The following is a 20,152-nucleotide window of genomic DNA, read 5'->3' on the forward strand; positions in this document are numbered from 1 at the left end:
TAAACAAAAGAAGGTCCTATACGTAAGGGTAGCTCAGTAAGTTGGAGCATCATCTCTGTACGCCACGGTTGGAGGTTCAATCCTTGATCAGGGCACATACAAAGGTCAACCAGTGAATGCATAAATAAATGGAACAACAAATTGACGTTCCTCTGTTTCTTCCTCTCTCTCTCTAAAATCAATAATTAACTCTGACCGGTGTGGCTCAGTGGATCGGGTGTCATCCCACAAACCGAGAGGTCACCTGTTCGATTCCAGTCAGGACACGTGCCTGAGTCAAGGTCCAGGTCCCCGGATGGGGGCAGGTGAGGGGCAACCGATTGATGTTTCTCTCCCTCTTTCTCCCTCCCTTCCCCTCTCTCTAAAAAATAAATTAATTCTTAAAAATAAAAAATTTAAAAAAGTGGTGTAGAACAATGTAGAGTTAACCCTTTCCATCCACGGATCTCCAATCATGGATCAAAAATACTGTTTTCCACCTGCAGTTGGTTGAATCTGCACATGCGAAACCGAAGGATAGGAAAAACGGACTAGATTTACTGAAAAAAAACTCTGCATATTAGTGGACATAGATACACATTTCAAACCCATGTTGTTCAAGATCCAAGTACAGAACATTACCTACATAACTAAGAGAACAAGATGTATGCATGACCTTGGGAAATATAGGAAAAGAAACCACACGAGCAAATATCACAAAAAGTAGAACAATGAAAGACAGCACAAATCACACATCTTGGATCTTCACCAGTCTCCTTTGGTGGTTTTTCTTCATGTCCTTGACCTCTAAATGCTAACACCCAGTGAGTCTTTGGACCTCTCTGCTCCACCTACACTCACCTCCTTAGTGATTGTATTCAGATTCATGGCTCTGGATATTATCCATACACTTATGACTGTAATTTAAATCTCCAGCATAAACCTTCCCCCTGAGCTCCAGACTTGTACATCACCAACTGCCTCCAACTGGCAATTGAAAAGGCAGCTTGCCCTGCCCAGTGTGGCCCAGTAGATTGGAGCATCGTCTTGTACACTGAAAAGCTGCAGGTTCAATTCCCAGTCAGGGCACATGCCTAGCTAGGTTATGGGTTCAATCCCTGGTCAGGGAGCCTACAAGAGGCAACTGATCGATGTTTCTCTGTTACATCAATGTTTCTCTCTCTCTCTCTCTCTCTCTCTCTCAAATCAATAAAAAAAAAATGTCCTCAAGTGAGGAAGGAAGGAAGGAAGGAAGGGAGGAAGGGAGGGAGGAAGGGAGGGTGGGAGGGAGGGAGGGGTGGCTCAACTTCAATTTGTTTAAAACTGACCTCCTCCTGCAGTCCATCTCAATTAACAACTCCATTCTCCTACTTCTCAAACCAAAAACATAGGATCATTGTTACTCCTTCTTTACTCTCATATTCAATGTCTCTGCATCCTGTTTTCAAAAATCTAGAATTTTACTGCTCTTCCATCCATTTCTGTCTCACCACTGTCATATTTTGACTAAATTATTTCAATAGTCTAGTTGGTCTTCCTGCCTCTACCTTTGCTCCCCATTCAGTCAATTCTTTTTATTACTATTATTTATTTAAATAGCTTCTTTTATTTTATTCTCATTTTCCGAGCTTTACTGAGGTATAATCAACAAATAAAATTTGTATACCCTTCATACTATTCTTGATCCAGCAGCCAAAGTGATCCTATTAAAATCCAAGTCAGATCACGTCAATCCTCTGCTCAAAATCCTTATATGCCTTCCTATCTCACTAACAGTAACAGCCAAATTCCTCACAGTGCCCCTAAGACTTTATATACTCTAGTCCCCCATTTACTTCAGACTCCTTCTCCCACTCCTCTTTGCCACAGCTCAAAAATGCCAAGCACGCTCATGCCTTAGGGCCTTTCCACTTGCTGTTTTCTATGCATGAATTGCACTTATCCCAGATAACAACAGAGATCAATTACTCACTTAAGATTTTTAATCAAATGTCACAACAGTGAAGCATTCCCTAAGTCACTCTATCCAAACTTGCAATTCCTGTGACATTTCCTATCCTCTTCAGCCCTATGAATGTCTAACATACTGTATCTTTTACTTATTTATCATGTGTTGCTATATCCCATAACAAGAATGTAAACTACATTAAGGTTTAGGATTTTTATCTCTTCTGATCACTTTGTATCCCCAAAATTCAACAGTGCTTGACATTTAGAAAATGCACAATAACTATTTGTAGAATGATCAGGTAAATCAAAAGAGGCTTTATCTTGAAAAAAATTTTAAACCTAAAGTTATTCCATAATAAAATACTTATTACAAATTTAAAAAGGATCCGAAGAGGCTTGATTATAGACAAAAAATAGTACTGATGTTAAACTTTTCTCCACTATCTAAAGCTGACAAAGATTTAAATATATTATATGATGTACAAAAGTAGCCAATAAAGAATTAAAATAATTATCACAAAAATTGGGAGAGTACTGTTGTGAGTAAATCCTCATCTTTGATTATGGAACTCAATTGTTTTAATCTGATAAAACAAGAAATGACAGTATAATAGTATTACTTAGTTTTACAATAGTATTAAGAGACAGAAAGATAACCTCCCAACAAAGTAAAAACACAAACACTTAAATAGGGTTGTCTCTGTGAAAGATGACCACGGACGGAAGAGGACTCTTTTGCCTTTCAGTATAAGCTCTTTTTAAAATAAGTTATGTATTTATATTATTCTGTTAAAAATATTTAACAGAGCTCATCAAAATTAAAAACCTGTTCTGTGAGTGCTGGCCAGGTAGCTAGCTCAGTTGGTTAGAGCATTGTCCCAATATGCCAAGGGCAGGTTTGATCTCTGGTCAGGGCACATACAAGAAGCAACCAATGAATGCAAAAAGAAGTGAAACAACAAATCGCTGTCAGTGTCTCTTTGTCTCTCTTTCTCTCTCTCTCTCTCTCTCTCTCCCTCTCTCTTTCTCTCTCAAAATCAATAATTTTTTTAAAAAACCTGCTCTGTGGAAAAACTCTCTGAAGATGATGAAAAGACAAGCTGCAGAAATGGAAGAAAAATATTTGCAAATTACATATGCTACAAAGAACTAGTATCTAGAATATATAAAGAACTCTCAAAACACAATACAAACATCCAATCTAGTGCCTACATAGAAGATAAACTCAATAAATGGACAATGATAAGACAAAGTAAAAACTGAGTACTGTTTAGGGTATCGATTAAACATTATGGGACTAAAATTAGCGAAGTACTTCGGTTGGTGGAAAGCATGACTACCAGTTTTGACAATATACCTAATACTGTCTGATATTTTTTCCCACCGATAAGTCGTATCTCTGCTAAGAATGAGGAATGCTTATGTTGTTTCACATGCAATAGATAGATCACAGTTTGAATAATGTAGGTGTAAAAAAAGTTATTACTGGCACAAAAGATATTCCAGCTATCCATACTAATACAAACCTCCAATCTCACTTCCTAATTCAAAAAAATAAGATTAATCCCTTATCCCTGGGATGAGGCAAAGGTAGAGACAAAAGAACTGATCCATTTATACATTTAAATAAAGTCCTTCATACATTAATTTACCTGCTTGTCCTGTTTGGCTGAGGTAACTGTTCAATGACCTGACTGATGGAACCACATGTATCCAGGTGAGAAGAATCCATAGGGTCTGAAAAATATAATTAGATATTAGCACAAAAGGCTTTTCACTAAACTTTAATACAAATTCAGGAATGAAGACCATGCAAACCTAATCAGATACATTACATAAAACCAACCTTTTCAGTGTTTACTATGTACCAGATACTGTGCTAGACTTCCTTACACACATTCACAACCACATGTTTAAATCCACCCGGCTCTAACAAGTGCACACTTGAGGAAGGGGTTTGATAGCTTTAAACACCTCACCTGCAGGTTTGCTTTCTTTCAGATGTTCATTGAACCCACTATTACTGTCTCCTTGTTCTCCAGTTGGTTGTTCAGGATTGGACACAACATCCTAGAAAATATACATACATAATATCCCTACTATATATGAAATAATTCAGAATGAATTATTGAATTATACGTGTTTGTGAACATAGTTGATTTCATTTTCCCAACTAACTGTATCCAAAAGACAGTGACTTCCTAAATACTTACATTTGCTGGTTGGTCTAGATTAGGAAAAAAACAAAAAATTTGTTCAATCATTTCCAAATAAGATATCACTCACCAACACAGGGTTCTCTTTGTGTGTCTGTAAATTAGGGAGGTGTCGAGATAGCATACTGAAGTGAGAACCAGAATCATCTTCCAGAACCTGGCTTTCAGGCTGAGAATCTTCAATTATCAGGCAAGGAGTGTCTTGCTGAGAGAAATCCGAATCCAACTGACTTCCAGTAGGGTCCATCTGCTCCCCTGGAATGGAATAACAAAAGATCAGTTCTGTGTAACCTACTAGGCTTTCTCACGCAGTTTGAGCTTAAATAATGGGGCGGGAAGTACAGGAGCTGAGAAAAGGGACCACTCTAGTGCTCTTTCAATTAGAGCATTACTATATTTATGATCTTGCAAAGCACCTTCCTATCATACCTCCCAAGACCGGATCCCTCAATATTTACAATCAGCCTGCCTATCCTTCTCCTTTTCCATCACCTTCCCGTTGACACCCTTTCCCCTCCTTCCTAACCTCTTCTCTTCCCGCCCCTTTTCCATCCCCCACAACTCTCCTCGTCCTTCTGGTGACTCCACCACCCCAAAAGGCTGCTTTGCAATCTGTTTACCAGAACCCCCACAGCCCTTCACGCTTTCTCACGACCACTCAGCCTTCCTAGCTAATGCTTCCCCACCCCCTCCTCAGGGCCCTCCAAACCTTTCCCAGTTACCGCCGCCATGCTTGCCACCCCGCCCCCTCCGGTCAGCCATTCCTTCAGACCCAAACCCCAAGCCTTCGGAGCTGACCGCGCCCCCATTTTTCTCCAAATAGTACCAGGCATCCCGGCGGGAGGTCCCTCGCGCTCGAGTCAGAGATCTCTGCACGCTCCCCAGGTCCCTCCAGCTCTATCCCCAGACGGACACTGTCGCCACCGCCGCCACCGGCCTCGAACTCCTCCTGTTCCCGCGCGTCACGCAGTATTGGCTCGCCCATTCGCTGCTGCTGCCTGCCACTCAAAAAAATCCTGTGGATGATTGGCGGCTGAAGCACAGTGCCCCGCCCCACGTAAGAAAAAGGAACACGGCGGCGTGTTTCCATGACAGCATGGACGTTGCCGGCCCTCCCCCTTGTAGAGCCCTGGAATGACAGTATCCTTGAACCAAGGGACCTTGAGAGGGAGTGAAATATATTCCCTAGCCTCCAGGACAATTGCTTGCACCACTACTCAGACAAGGAAAAAGCCCTGTTTTTCATCGTTCATGCACTTAAAGCCCCTTCTCTCACCCTCTACAGTGGCAAAGGAGAGGGTTTCCCAGATTTCTAATAAAAGGGCAAAGAAGAGGATCCAGGGAGGTGAGGACTTTAGAACTGATGAAACTGGAGAGAGAAGACTCTTTGGGGTTTACCTGTGTCACTGAGGATCACTTTTTTGGGCCTCTACCTGAATTCAAAAGCCTCACATTACATCTCTGCCAGTTCTTCCTCCCCTCTCCCCCTAACTTTAAATTGTCTGAGGACCCCAGTAACCCCCCCACCTTTTTTTTTTTTGATTGCCCTTTTTTGTCTGGAACTTAGTTCAAGCTTCACATTTGCTTATCATTGCCCTATCTTTTATAGGATTGTGGCCTACGGAGACTATAGCCCCAGACATTTTTTGCACCTTCCATTGAGAGAATTGAGCATAGTGACTCTCAGACACTGGTGAAGAGAACAGCTGTTGCCCCTTTAACTAGATGACCTCAAAGATCCCTCCAAGTCCTAAGAGTCTATTATCCTAATTATGGTGCCATGGTCTTACAGAAGGTGTGGCAGCTGTGACTTGTATTAATGAACTAGGCCCCATGAGGAATATGTTTTTTGTTGTTGGTTTTGGGTTGTTTTTTTAAGTGGTTGGATCTGGTATGGATTTCTAGCCAGAGCAGTTGTCAGTAAGAAAAGCACCTAGCACACAGCTAAGCATAAACATAGTAGGCATTCAATAGGCAGTAGTTTTCTCTCTCTACCCCAGGCCCAGAATGAGTTAGGCACAGCCCAACCAGATTTTCCCATCCTATAGAGTCTAATTCAGCATTCAGGATAAGATAAGCTACTGTGGAGCTTCCTACCAACCAATCTTCTCCCTGCTGTTATAAATTACAGTGATCACATTTGCCAAGCCAAAAATCAAAGGATGTCATCTGAATATGTTACTTATAGTTATTTATTTCAAAAGACAGACTCTTTGAAGTAAAACTTTCCTGAAAAACCTAGAATATAATTAGGGTCCCCAAAATGTTTTATTAGTGGAGCAAAAATGGAATGGAACACACAGAGACTCATGCCACTTCCTCATCTTGAAGTTTATAACTTATAATTGATACCTCTTCCTCCACTCTTAATGCTACAGAAGATAGGTGACCAAATAAATTTAATCCTAAAAGAACCAGATCTGGTTACTATTAACTAACTTCACTAGGCAGACAAAGTGAATTCACCTGCTCAATTTGAGAGGGCACAAACAACTGGCTTCTGTTTTGGGGCAAATCTTGACCTTGATTCCCATAAAAATCCCTCAAAAGTCACTGTATCTCCTCTGTCCCACTACTTCATTTCCCCTCCCCAAGCAACACATAAATAAATAGGCCTTCCTTATTAATTGACAAAAAACTGTGTTTGTCAAAACTCATAAACTATACACTGAAAAGGATAAATTAAACCTCATTAAACAAAAATAAATAGATAAATAAAGAAATGAGCCTGAGCCATTCCTATTACTGAATAAAACAAGAGCCTTAGAAAACTGTGAAGAAAAATTGTGAATTGCTTGTTAGGTAGTATGACAATTTAATTCATCATTAAATTACCCATACAGATCAGAAAATGCAGCCAGATGGTTGCCCGGTGAGGCTGCAACTGATTGCCGTTACATGAGCTAATGGCCTCTATTGACTCTTAAGACTGTAAAGAACCATCAGCACATGTACCTATGTATATAAGTGCATCTTTATCTAAGACTTCAGACAAAGAAATCTAATCTACCTTTAAAGTACCCCCAGATAGGAAAATGCCATCAGACCCTGTATTAACCCATTTTAAAATTTAAAAAACCTCATTGCCGGAAATTTTTCTTCTAATCAGCTAACTAAAAACCTTTATTGTAGAGCTTAAAGCCATTTTCTCTCACATTTTCTTTAATTCCCATAAGGCTAGGATCATCTCATCTGCTCAATAATTCTATAACATATTTCAACCAATCAAACAATACACATAAATGCTATATAATTAGTCTTTTTCTAAGGTCTCCTCACAGTCTTCTCTAAGCAAACAGTTTAGTTCTACCTCACAGAAACTATTCATCAACATTTAAATTTGCTTCATGTCTTTCCTCTGGAAACTGGTAGTTTGGGAACTCAGTGGCAGAGAACTTTACTGAGGATATGACAAGCACTAAATTCAATGATAAGCTATTATATATCCTTTTTTTAAAGTATTACATACTGACTTATATTAAACATACAATTGATTCTGACCTTCTCTTGCACTTGGACCTATACAATCATGTCCAGTCATACACCAATGATATAATTAATAACATGTATTCAAGTTTTGTTATGTGATAGGTATTGTGCTCTGCTTTAGTTTTTTTGTCGTTCTATTATAGTTGTCCCAGTTTTTCCCCCGTTGCTCTCCACTGCCCTGCCCATTCCCACCCCCACTCCGTCAGTCCCCACCCTGTTGTCCATGTTCATGGGTCATTTATACATGTTCCTTGACCAGACCCTTCCCCTTCTTTCCCCTCTCATCCCCCTCTCCCTGCCCCTCTGGTCACTGTCAGTCTGTTCCTTGTTTCTGTGCCTCTGGTTCATTTTTGCTCTTTTGTTTATTTTGTTCATTATGTCCCTCTTATAGATGAGATCATATGGTATTTGTCTTTCACCGCCTGGTTTATTTCACTTAGCATAGTACTCTCCAGTTCAATCCATGCTGTTGCAAAAGGTAGGAGTTCATTCTTTCTGCTGCATAGAATTCCACTGTGTAAATGTACCACAGTTTTTTGATCCACTCATTTACTGATGGGCACTTAGGCTGTTTCCAGCACTTGGCTATTGTAAATAACACTGCTATGAACATAGGGGTGCATAGATTCTTTCAAATTAGTGATTCAGGATTCTTAGGGAATAATCCCAGCAGTGGAACCGCTGGATCAAAAGGCAGTTCCATTTTTAATTTTCTGAGGAAATACCATATTGTTTTCCACAGTGGCTGCATCAGTCTGCATTCCCACCAACAGTGCACTGGTGTTCCCTTCTCTCCACATCTTTGCCAGAACTCATTGTTTGTTGATTTATTTATGATGGTCATTCTGACCAGTGTGAGTTAGTATCTCATTGTGGTTTTAATTTGCATCTCTCTGATGGCTAGTGATGCTGGGCATCCTTTCATATGTCAGTGGGCCCTCTGTATGTCCTCCTTGGAGAAGTCTCTGTTCAGGTCCTTTGCCCATTTTTTAATTGGATTGTTTGTCTTCCTGGTGTTGAGTCATATGAGTTCTTTATATATTTTGGAGCTCAAACCCTTGTCCAAGGTACCATTGGTACCCATACAGTTGGTTCCCCTTTCATTTTGATGATGTTTTCTTTAGCCGTGCGGAAGCTTTTTAATTTGATATAGTCCAAGGTGTTTATTCTTTCCTTTATTTCCCTTGCCCTAGGATATATATCGACAAAAATGTTGCTGTGTGGGATATCTGAAATTTTACTGCTTACGTTTTCCTCTGGGACTTTTATGGTGTCATGGCTTATATTTAAGTCTTTTATCCATCTTGAGTTTATTCTGGTGTATGGTGTAAGTTGATGGTCTAGTTTCATTTTTCTTTTTCTTTTTTTTGCGTGTACCTGTCCAGATCTCCCAATACCATTTATTGAAGAGGCTATTTTTACTTCATTTTATGTTCCTGCCCACTTTGTCAAATATTAATTGACCATAGAGACATGGGTTTATTTCTGGGCTCTCTGTTCTTTTCCATTGATCCATGTGTCTGTTCTTATGCCAGGACCAGACTGTTGTGATTATACTGGCCTTGTAATACAGGGTCTGGCAGAAGTAATGCCTGCTTGAGTGTGGTTGGTGAATCTTGCACAAGATGGACAGCAATTTGAACATTTTACCAAAAAGTCATATGGTGTGCTTGAGTGTGATAGTTATGTTACAGAATTACATGCTTATGATTTTGTGATAAAACATTTTGTAATAAAAAGGGGTGTACCCTGGCTGGTGTGGCTCAGTGGATTGGGCGCCGGATTGTGAACCAACGTGTTGCGGTTTGATTCCCAGTCAAGGCATATGCCTGGGTTGCAGGCTAGGTCCCCTGGGGGCATGCAAGAGGCAACCACACATTGATGTTTTTCTCCCTCTCTTTCTCCCTCCCTTCCCCTCTCTAAAAATAAATAAATAAAATCTTAAAAAAAAAAACACAGGGGGGCGTTATTTGTGCTGGACTGTGTAGTTTGATATCAGGTATTGTGATCCCTCCTACTTTGTTCTTCTTTCTCAAGTTTACTGAGCCTATCCAGGGTCATTTTTTGTTCCATATAAAATTTTATAATATTTGTTCTAAATCTGTGAAAAATGTCATTGGTATTTTAATAGGGATTGTGCTAAATCTATAGATTGCTTTGGGTGGTAAGGACATTTTAATGATGTTAATTTTTCCAATCCATGAGTATGGTACATGCTTCCATTTATTTGTATCTTCCTCAATTTCTGTCTTCAGTGTTCTGTAGTTTTCCAAGTACAGGTCTTTTACCTCCTTGGTTAAGTTTATTCCTAGGCACTTTATTTTTCTTGTTGCTACAGTAAATGGGATTTTTTTTCTAGTTTCTGTTTCAGATATTTCATTGTTGTGTACAAAAATGCCTTCGATTTCTGAATGTTGACTTTGTATCCTGCTGTTTTGCCAAATTCATTATTAGGTCGAGTAGTTTTTTGGTGGAGCCTATAGGGTTTTCTATGTACACTATCAAGTCATCTGCAAATAATGACAATTTTACTTCCTCTTTTCCAATTTGGGTGTCTTTTATTTCTTTTCCTTGTCTGATCACTGTGGCTAGAACTTCCAATACTATTTTGAATAAAAGGGTGAAAGAGGACCACTTGTGTTGTTCCTGATCTTAGGGTGAAAGCTTTTAGTTTTGCCCATTGAGTATGATGTTGGTAGTAGGTTTCTCATATATGGCCTTTGGTATTATGCTCTGTTGTACATTCATTAACTTGAGAAAAAGCCTCATTAACACTTTAAGGATTACAGATGTGGACACTAAGGGTTAGAGCAGTGATTTTCAACCACTGTGCTGTGGCAGACACACTGTTGTACCACAAGAGTTTTTTCAAACATACAATATCTGATTATTTAGTCAAGGGCACTGACCTCTTTTCACTTAGATTGTCAAATAAAAATATCACAGCCGACACAACAATAGTCATCTGGTGTGAATCAAAACCATACTTTTTTTTTTTTTTTGCAAACTGGCAAAAACTGTATTTTATGGTGGGCCACAGAATTTTAGTAATTACTTTATGTGTGCCATGAGATGGAAATGTTGAAAATTGCTGGTTTAGAGAGACCAAATAATTTTTACAAAGTCTCAGAGCTGGCAGGGAAGAGAGTCAGAATTTAAACCCAGTCCGCCTAACTGCAGAGGTTCTATAAACTCATAATTGAGGAGGAGCAGTGACAAGGAAATGGAAGAGCAGTTGATACAAACCTTTTGGGGGAGTTTAGAATGTATTTTTATTTGAATATTGAATATGGGTGTCCCTATTGGGACAATGGTCTAATGGTCTAAGAATCCCTAATAATTAAAATAAATATGAAGAAAACAGGAGAAATTATAAAGCTGTTAACTGCACCTCCTTCTGAACAAGTTAAGTCAACAAAGAGGTGATGATATAATTAAAATGTGAAAGAAAATTACTTAAGGTACCAGGGACCTGGCCCACAACCCAGGCACGTGCCCTGACTGGGAAATGAACTGGTGACCTTTTGGTTCACAGGCTGGCACTCAATCCACTGAGCCACACCAGCCAGATGCAAGTTTGAACTCTTGATCTTCAGTCAGGGCACATACAGGAATGCATACAGGAACCAATGAATGCATAATTGGAGCAACAAATCAATGTCTCTCTCTCTCTCTCTCTCTCTTTCTCTCTCTAAGAATAAATTTTAAAAATTAGGAAAATAGTATAATGATCTTTAATAGACCCTTTCACCTATATCCACACATTGCTAACATTTTACCACATTGTTCCTATTCATTGTTGTATGCATGGTAAAATATACATAACATAAAATATTCCACTTTAACCATTTTTAAGTGTATACTTCACCAGCATTAAATATGTTCACATTGTTTTACAACCATCACCATAGCTCATTTCCAGAACTTTTCATCTTCCCAAACTAAAACTCTGTTCCCATTCTACAACAACTCCCCATTCCCTTCTCTCTCCAGCCCCTAGAAACCACCATTCTACTTTCTGTCTAGGTAACTCATATAAATGGAATCATACAATATTAGTTCTTTTGTGTCTGGCTTATTATACTTAGCATAATGTCCTCAATGTGCATCCATTTTATAATTTTAATAGCATGTGTCTCGATTTCCTTCCTTTTTAAGGCTGAATAATATTCCATTGCATGTATATATTCCATGTCATGTATATATTCCAATATCATGAATAAGGATGATATTCCTCATCCTTATTCATTCTAACCCAATTTCCAAACCTTTCCAGAGCTCCATGACTTTGCCACACCCAAATATATATAAGGCCCCAGAAGCATGGTAGCAGAAGCCCACCAAGGGAGCTATCCCTCCCAGATAGCTTAATTTTTACAGCTAGCCAATCAGCTATAGGCCCTCTTCTCAACCTGGGTCTCTCTCAAAAACAAAATTTCTTGACAAACTCGAGTTCATTTACTAATTTCAGTTTGCTCATGTGCAAGGCACCATTCTGGCTTCATGGTGTTGGACAGAGGAACTAGGTATAGAAATGGTTAAGATCTAGTTCTTACCATCAGGGAACTAACAATTTATAGAGGAGATGAAACATGTACACAAGTAACTATAATACAAGATATAATAAAAGTGCTGTAGAAGTTCAAAAGAGAAAAAAATCAAAAGAATTTTAGTCACGTGGTTATAATGACTGTTTATTGAGCATTTACTATGTTCTAAGCTGTTTATTCTTGCTCCCTCCTTGATCTTATCCAGTCTCATTGCTATAACTACCATAAATATGCTAATGACTCCCAACTTTGTATCTCCAGCCCAAACCTCTCCACCAAATCCCAAACTTATATGTCTAACTGCCTATTTAGTATCTGCAACCACTGGGATGTCCATCATCTCAGATACAACACACTGAAAATTGAACTCATCTTTTCTACAAAACCTGCTCCATTTGCAGCCATCTCAGTTGATCGCAACTGCATCCTTCCTGTTGCTTATAATCAAAGGTTGAAGAAATTCTTTAAAAAAATAGAAAAATAGCCCATCTAATTCTCATACAATTTCAACAATTATTAACAAATGCCCAATCTTGTTTCATCCATATTCCCAACAACTTCCCCCCAATTGATTATTTCTAAGCAAATCCCAAACATCATATAATTTCCCCCATAAATACTTGTATTTGTTTCTAAAATACAGAGAATTTTAAAAACATAACATCATTAACATGCTCAAAGAAAATTAACAGTAATTTCTTAATGGTATCAAATACATAGTGTTCAAATTACTCCAATTGTCTCATTATTTTTATTGTTTAGAATTCCAAACAAGCTTTACACATTACATTTGGATGATATTTATCTGAGGTCTCCTTAAATCTGTAAATTTTTCCTCTTTTTAATATCCTGCAATTTATTTATTTGTGATGAAACCAGGTCATTGGTTCTGTAAAATTTCCAACATTATGGATTTTTCTATTGCATCCTGTCTTGTCATTTACTTTATTTCTTTGCCCTCTTTATTTCCTATAAATAGGCAGTTAGATATACTTGTTCAGATTTATGTTGTTTTTCCTTTTTTGGCAGGAACGCATCATAAAGGATATCATATACTGCCTATTGCATCTCATCGGGAGACATATTGCATCTGGTTGAATATATTTTTGTTTTGTTACAGTTGATTGTTATAATTTGTTCTGTTATAATTGTTACAATTAATTTTTACTTGAAAGTTTAGCAATCATTGGTAATCATTACCTAGCTGCATTATTTCACTCCAGGCTGCAAAATGGTGGTATTCTAATTTTAACAAAATTTTCATTAATTAGCTATAATTCTTCTATAAATAAGAACTTTCCCTTCATCAAATATTTGATTACCTAAGGAAAGGCAGGATAAATGCTTGATTCTTTCCCTCTGATTTTACTAGTTTTCAAAATAATGAGTTGAGGTTCTCTACATAATAGAGAATAGTTCTCTAAATAATGAGGTTCTCTAGCATACTCCAAAAATAACTAATGAGGTTTTTTGTTTTTAGTATCTGCATGGTCTCATGAATTTTAACATATCTGGTGTGCTTCAGTCCACTGCAGTTATTGTTAATTTTGAAATACACATTTTCCCATCTTTGGACTATGGAAGTCCCTTCAGACTAGCTCGCAAGTCCTTTTGACATGATTCCAGTAGTCCTTGATAGTTCCTTTCTTCCTAGTGTAACATGTTCCAGGTTCATCTTGTTTATTTCTTGCTCCAGATTTGGAATCTGATGTTTCTCTAAGAAGTCTTGGTTCATTTTGGTAGTAAATAAAATTTAGAGACCATGGTTTGGATGGTTAGAATTTTGGAATGCTTATTGCTGCTGGATTGGTCATTGTTTGGCTTTTTCCAATTAAATTTTAGAATTTTAGAAATCTTATCCAACTTTATTCATTTTATATTTGTATCTTTCTTATAATCAACATCTTGGTTTCTAATAACAATAACATAACTAATTTATCTGCTTTATTCTATTATATATATAAAATGTTATTACCAATGTTATTACTAATAAGATAATGACCAATTAAAACAGTTTAACATTTGTTTGCAGTTGACTTTTTTTCCTTAGGGTATATCCCATTACAAATGTGCAGTGAGGAAATATGCTACACCATTGGTAAATCCTGAGGACATTGTGGCGAGTGAAATAAGCCAGTCACAAAAAAAAAATACTGTATTTTTTATTCCACTTATATGAGTAGAATCGAAATCGAAATCGAACTAGAAAACAGTTCGATTCTACTTATATGAGGTACTTAGAGTAGTCAAACCACAGAAACAGAAAGTAAGTGGAATGGCAGTTACCAGAGGCTGGGGGCGGGGGAGGAAATCCAGAGTTTCTATTTAACAGTATAGAGTTTCAATTTTACAAGATGAAAAGAAGTATGCAAATGGATGGTGGTAATAGCTGCATAACATTATGAATGTATTTAATTCCACAGAATTGTACACTTAAAATGGAATCATATAGTATGTACTCTTTATTTTTTAAAGATTTTATTTATTTATTTTTAGAGAGAGGGGAAAGGAGGGAGAAAGAGACAGAGAGAAACATCAGTGTGTGGTTGCCTCTCACATGCCCCCTACTGGGGGCGTGGCCTGCAACTCAGGCATGTGCCCTGACTGGGAATTGAACTGGCAACCCTTTGAATCATATAGGCTGGCACTCAACCACTGTACCACATCAGCCAGAGCTAGTATGTACTCTTTTGTGTCCACTTTCTTTTGTTTAACATAACCTTTTTGAGATTTATTCATGTTGTTGCATGCATCAGTAGTCCATTCTTTTTTATTGCCCAGTAGTATTTTATTGAATACATATTCCACAATTTGTTTTGTGGGTGGCAAGTGATACTACACTGTGGTATTAATTTGCATTTCCCTAGACTAACGATGTTGAACACTTTTCCATATACTTATTGGTCATTTGTATATCTCCTCTTATTAAAATGTATTCATATTGGTCACTTTATAATTGGATTCTTTTTTAAATTTGTTTGTTTTTGTTCAAGTACAGTAGTCTCCATTCAATATCCTTATATTTTCTTTTTTCTTTCTTTTTTAAAAAATTTATTCATTTTTTATTGTTATTCAGTTACAATTGTCTGCATTTTCTCCCCATAAAAAAATAATAATTGGATTCTCTTTTTTTATTGGTTTTTAGATTTTTAATAATATAGATCAAGTTATTTGTTAGATTGGTCATTTTAATTTTGTTTTATACTTACGTAAAACATTTATATGATTCCAAAGTCAAATTTACAAAATAAGATACATTCCAAAAAATCCACATTCCATCCCTGGCTTCCTTACAATTTGTTTTTTCTCTCTTCCTACAGGTAACTTTTTTTTTTTCCTTTTAAGTTTTTGGTTTATCTTTGGGATCATTATTTACTTTCTTTCTCTTTCATTCTTCACTTGATGATGCAGGAAACCAAGTTGGTTCTATTTCTAAAATACTGTATGCCTAGTGTCCCACTGATTCTCATCATCTCCACTGACATCACTCTGGTCTGAGCTACATCATTGCTCATCCAGATTACTGCAGATTCCCTAACTGGCTTCCTACTTTAATCCTTACAACCTCTGCAGTATAGTCTCAACATCGCAGCCAAAGTGACCCTGTAAAATCTAAGTCAAACCATATCACTCCTCTCCTTTGTTCAAAAGCCTGCATACATTTCCCATTTCACTCAGAGTAAAAACCAAAGTACTAACAATGTCTGCAAGACCCTATGTGATCTGGGCCCTATTATTTCTCTGATCTCATCTCCTATTCCTTTCCGTCTCACCCTTCTGCTCCAGGCATAAGGGGTTCCAACTATTCCTTGAATGTACCAGGCATACTGCTACCTTTGGGACTTTATACTGGCTATCTGCTCTGCCTATAAAACTCCTCTGCAAATACTCAAATGGCTAACTCCCTTACTTCCTTCAAATCTGCTCAAGTCTCATTTCTCATTAAGGCCCTGACCAGCCCATTTAAAATTGCAACCTTTCCTGTCCTTTCCCCATTCTCCCCCATCATCACACCTCCCACTAGCATTCTCAGTCACTCTTGTCCTATTTTTTCTTGCCACTACACACTAATCACTTTCTGACATATTATATAATTTACCTATTTATTATCTCTCATGTGTTCTATTTGCTGATACACAATAAGCGCTCCATAAATATTGAATGAATGACTAAATAAATGACTTCCAGGCAGTTCTAAGCATAGTTAAGAGATCACCCAACTTAATTCTCAAAATAACCCTATAAGATGCTATCATTATAATTTTACAGGTGAGGAAACTAAAGCACAGGAAGGATAAGCAACTTGCCCAAGTTCACACAGTTGGCAAGTGTGAAGTCAGTTTCAGAGAAGCAGCTGTGTTTGGGTTAGTTCATAGTCCTTAAATCCTTTGTGGAAAATGAGATGGAATTTTATTCTACAAATAAAGTCAGTCATAAAGGTAAAGGTAAAGGTAAGTAAATTCTTAAATGAGAATTAAGGGGAAAAAAGCATTCAAAGAAAAAAAAAATACAGCCTGAACAGAAAGTACAAGAATGACTAAGGGACAGGCAATTGGCTCAGACTGACTGAATGAAAGGGTTAATGCAAGGTATGGGCAGGAGGTAAGGTTATAAAGGGAAGTTACAGCATATTATGAAGGATCTTCAAGAAAGAACTGACCAAAAGGAAGAGAAAGAGCATTTGTGATTTACTGATATTGTAAAGGGAACTTTTGTAAAGTTATACTTCTTCAATCCAAGCAATCCTTGAAGGAAAATAACTATTCTATGAATACCTTGAAAAAATGCAAAATTTAATTCACACACAGACATGGCCTCAAAACTAAGTCATACACTTAGATTTAGATTCTCTTCAGCACCATCAGCTTCTCCACAAGAAAGTCCTTGGTGATCTCTGCAGTGAGGGGTAGCTGTGGTGGGAATAAAGGAGAAGATGGAAACAAAGGCCACAGCCAAACATTAAACTCCACCTCACAGGAAAATGGAATGGATAAGGGAAAATCGTATCCATAAATGTTTTTCACTTTTGGTAATCATTTTCTTAAAATGAAGAATGTAGGGAGGGAAGAAGGATAAAAAGGGAAATTTCCTTTGCAATGCTCTGCAGGGGGAGGGTAGATCCAGTGCCTTTGCTCTTCCCATTACTTACTGTGAACAAATAATTAGGAAAATTACCCAACAAATATGTACTTTGAGCCTCCTCTGTGTGCCAGACATAGAAATAAATACAGACTTCTCCCCCACCTCAACCTTTTTGGAGATTATTTTACTCAGTGCCTTTTTAGAGGTTATTTTACTCTGTGTCTTTGCAAATAAACCAGCTGTTCCTGCTAAGAGGTGACCCTATGGCTGCTGGTATATATTATGATCACAGTATTTTGCCCAAAGCTAAGGATAAGCCTCTGACACAACAATCCTGTAATTCAACACTCCTCTCTCTGTGTAAAGAATGCTTTATAAGCAGAACTGAGTACAGGGTGGGAATCTGAGCCTCATGAAGTTCTTTGGGATATTTTGATTGATAAGACAATGCAATCCAGCAGAGCAGGCTGGAATTCTACCAAACAAGCTCAGACACCCCCCCCCCAAAAAAAAACCCTAAAGGCATTAATTGGTCTAGAAGTAAGGGAGGAGCCAATATATTTCTTGATGAATTATCAGAGCTGGTTTATGTCCTTATGGAGACCCTAAACCCTAAACATTGAAAGGATTATGGTGCCCTCCTATCCCCCACATACATAATTCCAAGATAAGTGTAATTAATTTCAACAAACTTCTGATTTTCTCATGAGAATCACCTCAATAATTTAATTTAAATGCCAAATATGAGCCAAAATTATTTCCAGAAAAAATTTAGAGATGCCCCTCATACTTTCATATATGTCATTATATTAGTTTCACATGTACAACACAGCAATTCCATATTTACATACACAACAAAGTGACCACCGCAACATGTCTAGTTACCATCCATCACTATACAATTGATTCTCTTTACTCATTTTGCTTCCCCCTCCCAACTCCCTTTCCCTTTGATAATCATCAGTCTATTTTCTGCATCTATGAATTTGTTTGTTCGTTCATTTATTTTTTAGATTGCATAGGTAAGTGAAATCATACAGTACTTGTCTTTCTCTGACTTATTTCACTTAGTATAATACCCTCTAGGTCCATCCATGTTGTCACAAATGGTAAGATTTCTTTTTTTTAAAGATTTTATTTACTTTTTAGAGAGAGGGGAAGGGAGGGAGAAAGAGAGAGAGAGAAACATGGATGTGCGAGAGATACATTGATAGGTTGCCTCTTGCACACTCCCAACTGGGGACCCAACCCACAGCCCAGACTTGTGCCCTGACTGAGAATCAAACCAGTGACCCTTCAGTTCACAGGCCAGCACTCAATACACTGAGTCACACCATTCAGGGCTCCTCCTTTTTTTTTTTTTTTTTTTTTAATTACTGCTGAGTAATATTCCATTGTACATACAGCATACTCACAACTATAAACCTACTTTTGCCCTATCCTGTATATACCACATCTTCTTTATCCATTCATCTATCGATGGACTCTTAGGTTGTGTCCCCATCTTAGCTATTATGAATAATGCTGCAATAAACATAGCAATGCACATATCTTTTCAAATTGGTGTTTTCACTATCTTTGGATAAATATCCAGAAGTGTAATAACTGGATCATACAGTAGTTGTATTTTTAATTTTTTGAGGAACCTTCATACTGTGGTTCCTTCCCTAGTGGCTGCACCAATTCACATTCCCACCAACAGTGTACCAGCGTTCTCTTTTCTCTGCATCCACTTGCTATTTGCTCTCCTACTTTGTTAAGATGTGCATAATTTACCTACTGGGTAATTTATCACTGTATATTATGAAGTGATAAAGGTCTGGGGGCCAAGAATCATCTAACTAGCTTAAACTTAGCTAAGACTACAATTACCTTTCATACCATTTAAGATTTACATTATCTTCGTCCTTGTGCCCAGTCCATGGCACACCCAAGGGACAAGCTATGATAGTGCCTTCCTTGTGCACCTCCTCTAACCTCCTGTACCGGTGGATCCCTACAGCCCCTTCCACAATTCAAGGATCCTTCTTCACAAATAGTTTGAAAAGCATTGGTTGTAGCCACTATATCTGCCAATGCTGAATGGCAAGAGTATAGAAAAAATATATAGAATAGGAACATTCCCAAAAGGTCAAACCTGAGCTGTCCAGGGGTCAACAGTTAAATGAAACACTACAGTGGGCTCTACAGCCACTACACAACCACTGCATGTGCTTCACAGAATGCATATCACAAGTCCCCACTAACCCCCTTGTGTGAGCTCTTGAATGACATCCTTTTGCCAGTAGGTTCCTGCCACGGCACACTATTCCTAAACAAAAATAAGTTTTCATATACTTTGTAATTCATATGTAAATGTACTTCTTTAATGTTTTTACTCAGCGTTCTATGCCTTATATACACGTGCATCAGCATTTTCTGTCTTCAGTTGTTAAATTTTGGAACATAGAGGCTAGCACTCCATAGTTTTCTTTATAGAGCACTTTGTTCAGTGCTTTGTGCCATTTGACACTTGAAAATATGTATTTTTAAATTTTAAAATTGATTTTAGAGAGAGGAAGGGGGAGAGAGAGAGAAAAAAAAAAACACATTAACTTGTTGTTCCTCTTATTAATGCATTCATTGGTTGATTCTTGCATGTGCCCTGACCAGGGATCAAACCCACTACTTTGGCGTGTCAGGACGATGCTCTAACCAACTCAGCCATCAGGTCAGGGAGAAAATATTTTCTGATAATGTGATGATGATACTGACATCATCGCCCAGTAGCGGAGATACTGTTAACCAGGAAAGAGTTGGACTAATTAAGAAATACCTGTAGCCAATCTTTCTACGATACTGTCTGCCTTTCGCACAAAGAGCCTGCTGAATACTCATCCAGTATAT

General features: G+C 37.8%; 1 protein-coding gene across 3 annotated transcripts in view; it reads right to left on the minus strand.

The window, feature by feature from the left end:
• Window positions 1-20,152, minus strand: part of TP53BP1 (tumor protein p53 binding protein 1) — a 90,343-nt gene that overhangs the window by 67,566 nt on the left and 2,625 nt on the right. For all 3 annotated transcript variants that reach the window (XM_053927611.2, XM_045202179.2, XM_024568496.3), the window contains 4 exons: window positions 4,972-5,143; window positions 4,216-4,400; window positions 3,909-3,999; window positions 3,582-3,666 (listed from right to left, as the gene is read on the minus strand). In XM_053927611.2, coding sequence (XP_053783586.1) covers window positions 3,582-3,666; window positions 3,909-3,999; window positions 4,216-4,400; window positions 4,972-4,978 — 368 coding nt within the window. In that variant the 5' untranslated portion in view covers window positions 4,979-5,143. The remainder of the gene's footprint in view (window positions 1-3,581; window positions 3,667-3,908; window positions 4,000-4,215; window positions 4,401-4,971; window positions 5,144-20,152) is intronic.

The sequence above is a fragment of the Desmodus rotundus genome, chromosome 7 (genome assembly GCF_022682495.2).
Source record: "Desmodus rotundus isolate HL8 chromosome 7, HLdesRot8A.1, whole genome shotgun sequence".
Classification (NCBI taxonomy): Eukaryota; Metazoa; Chordata; class Mammalia; order Chiroptera; family Phyllostomidae; genus Desmodus; species Desmodus rotundus.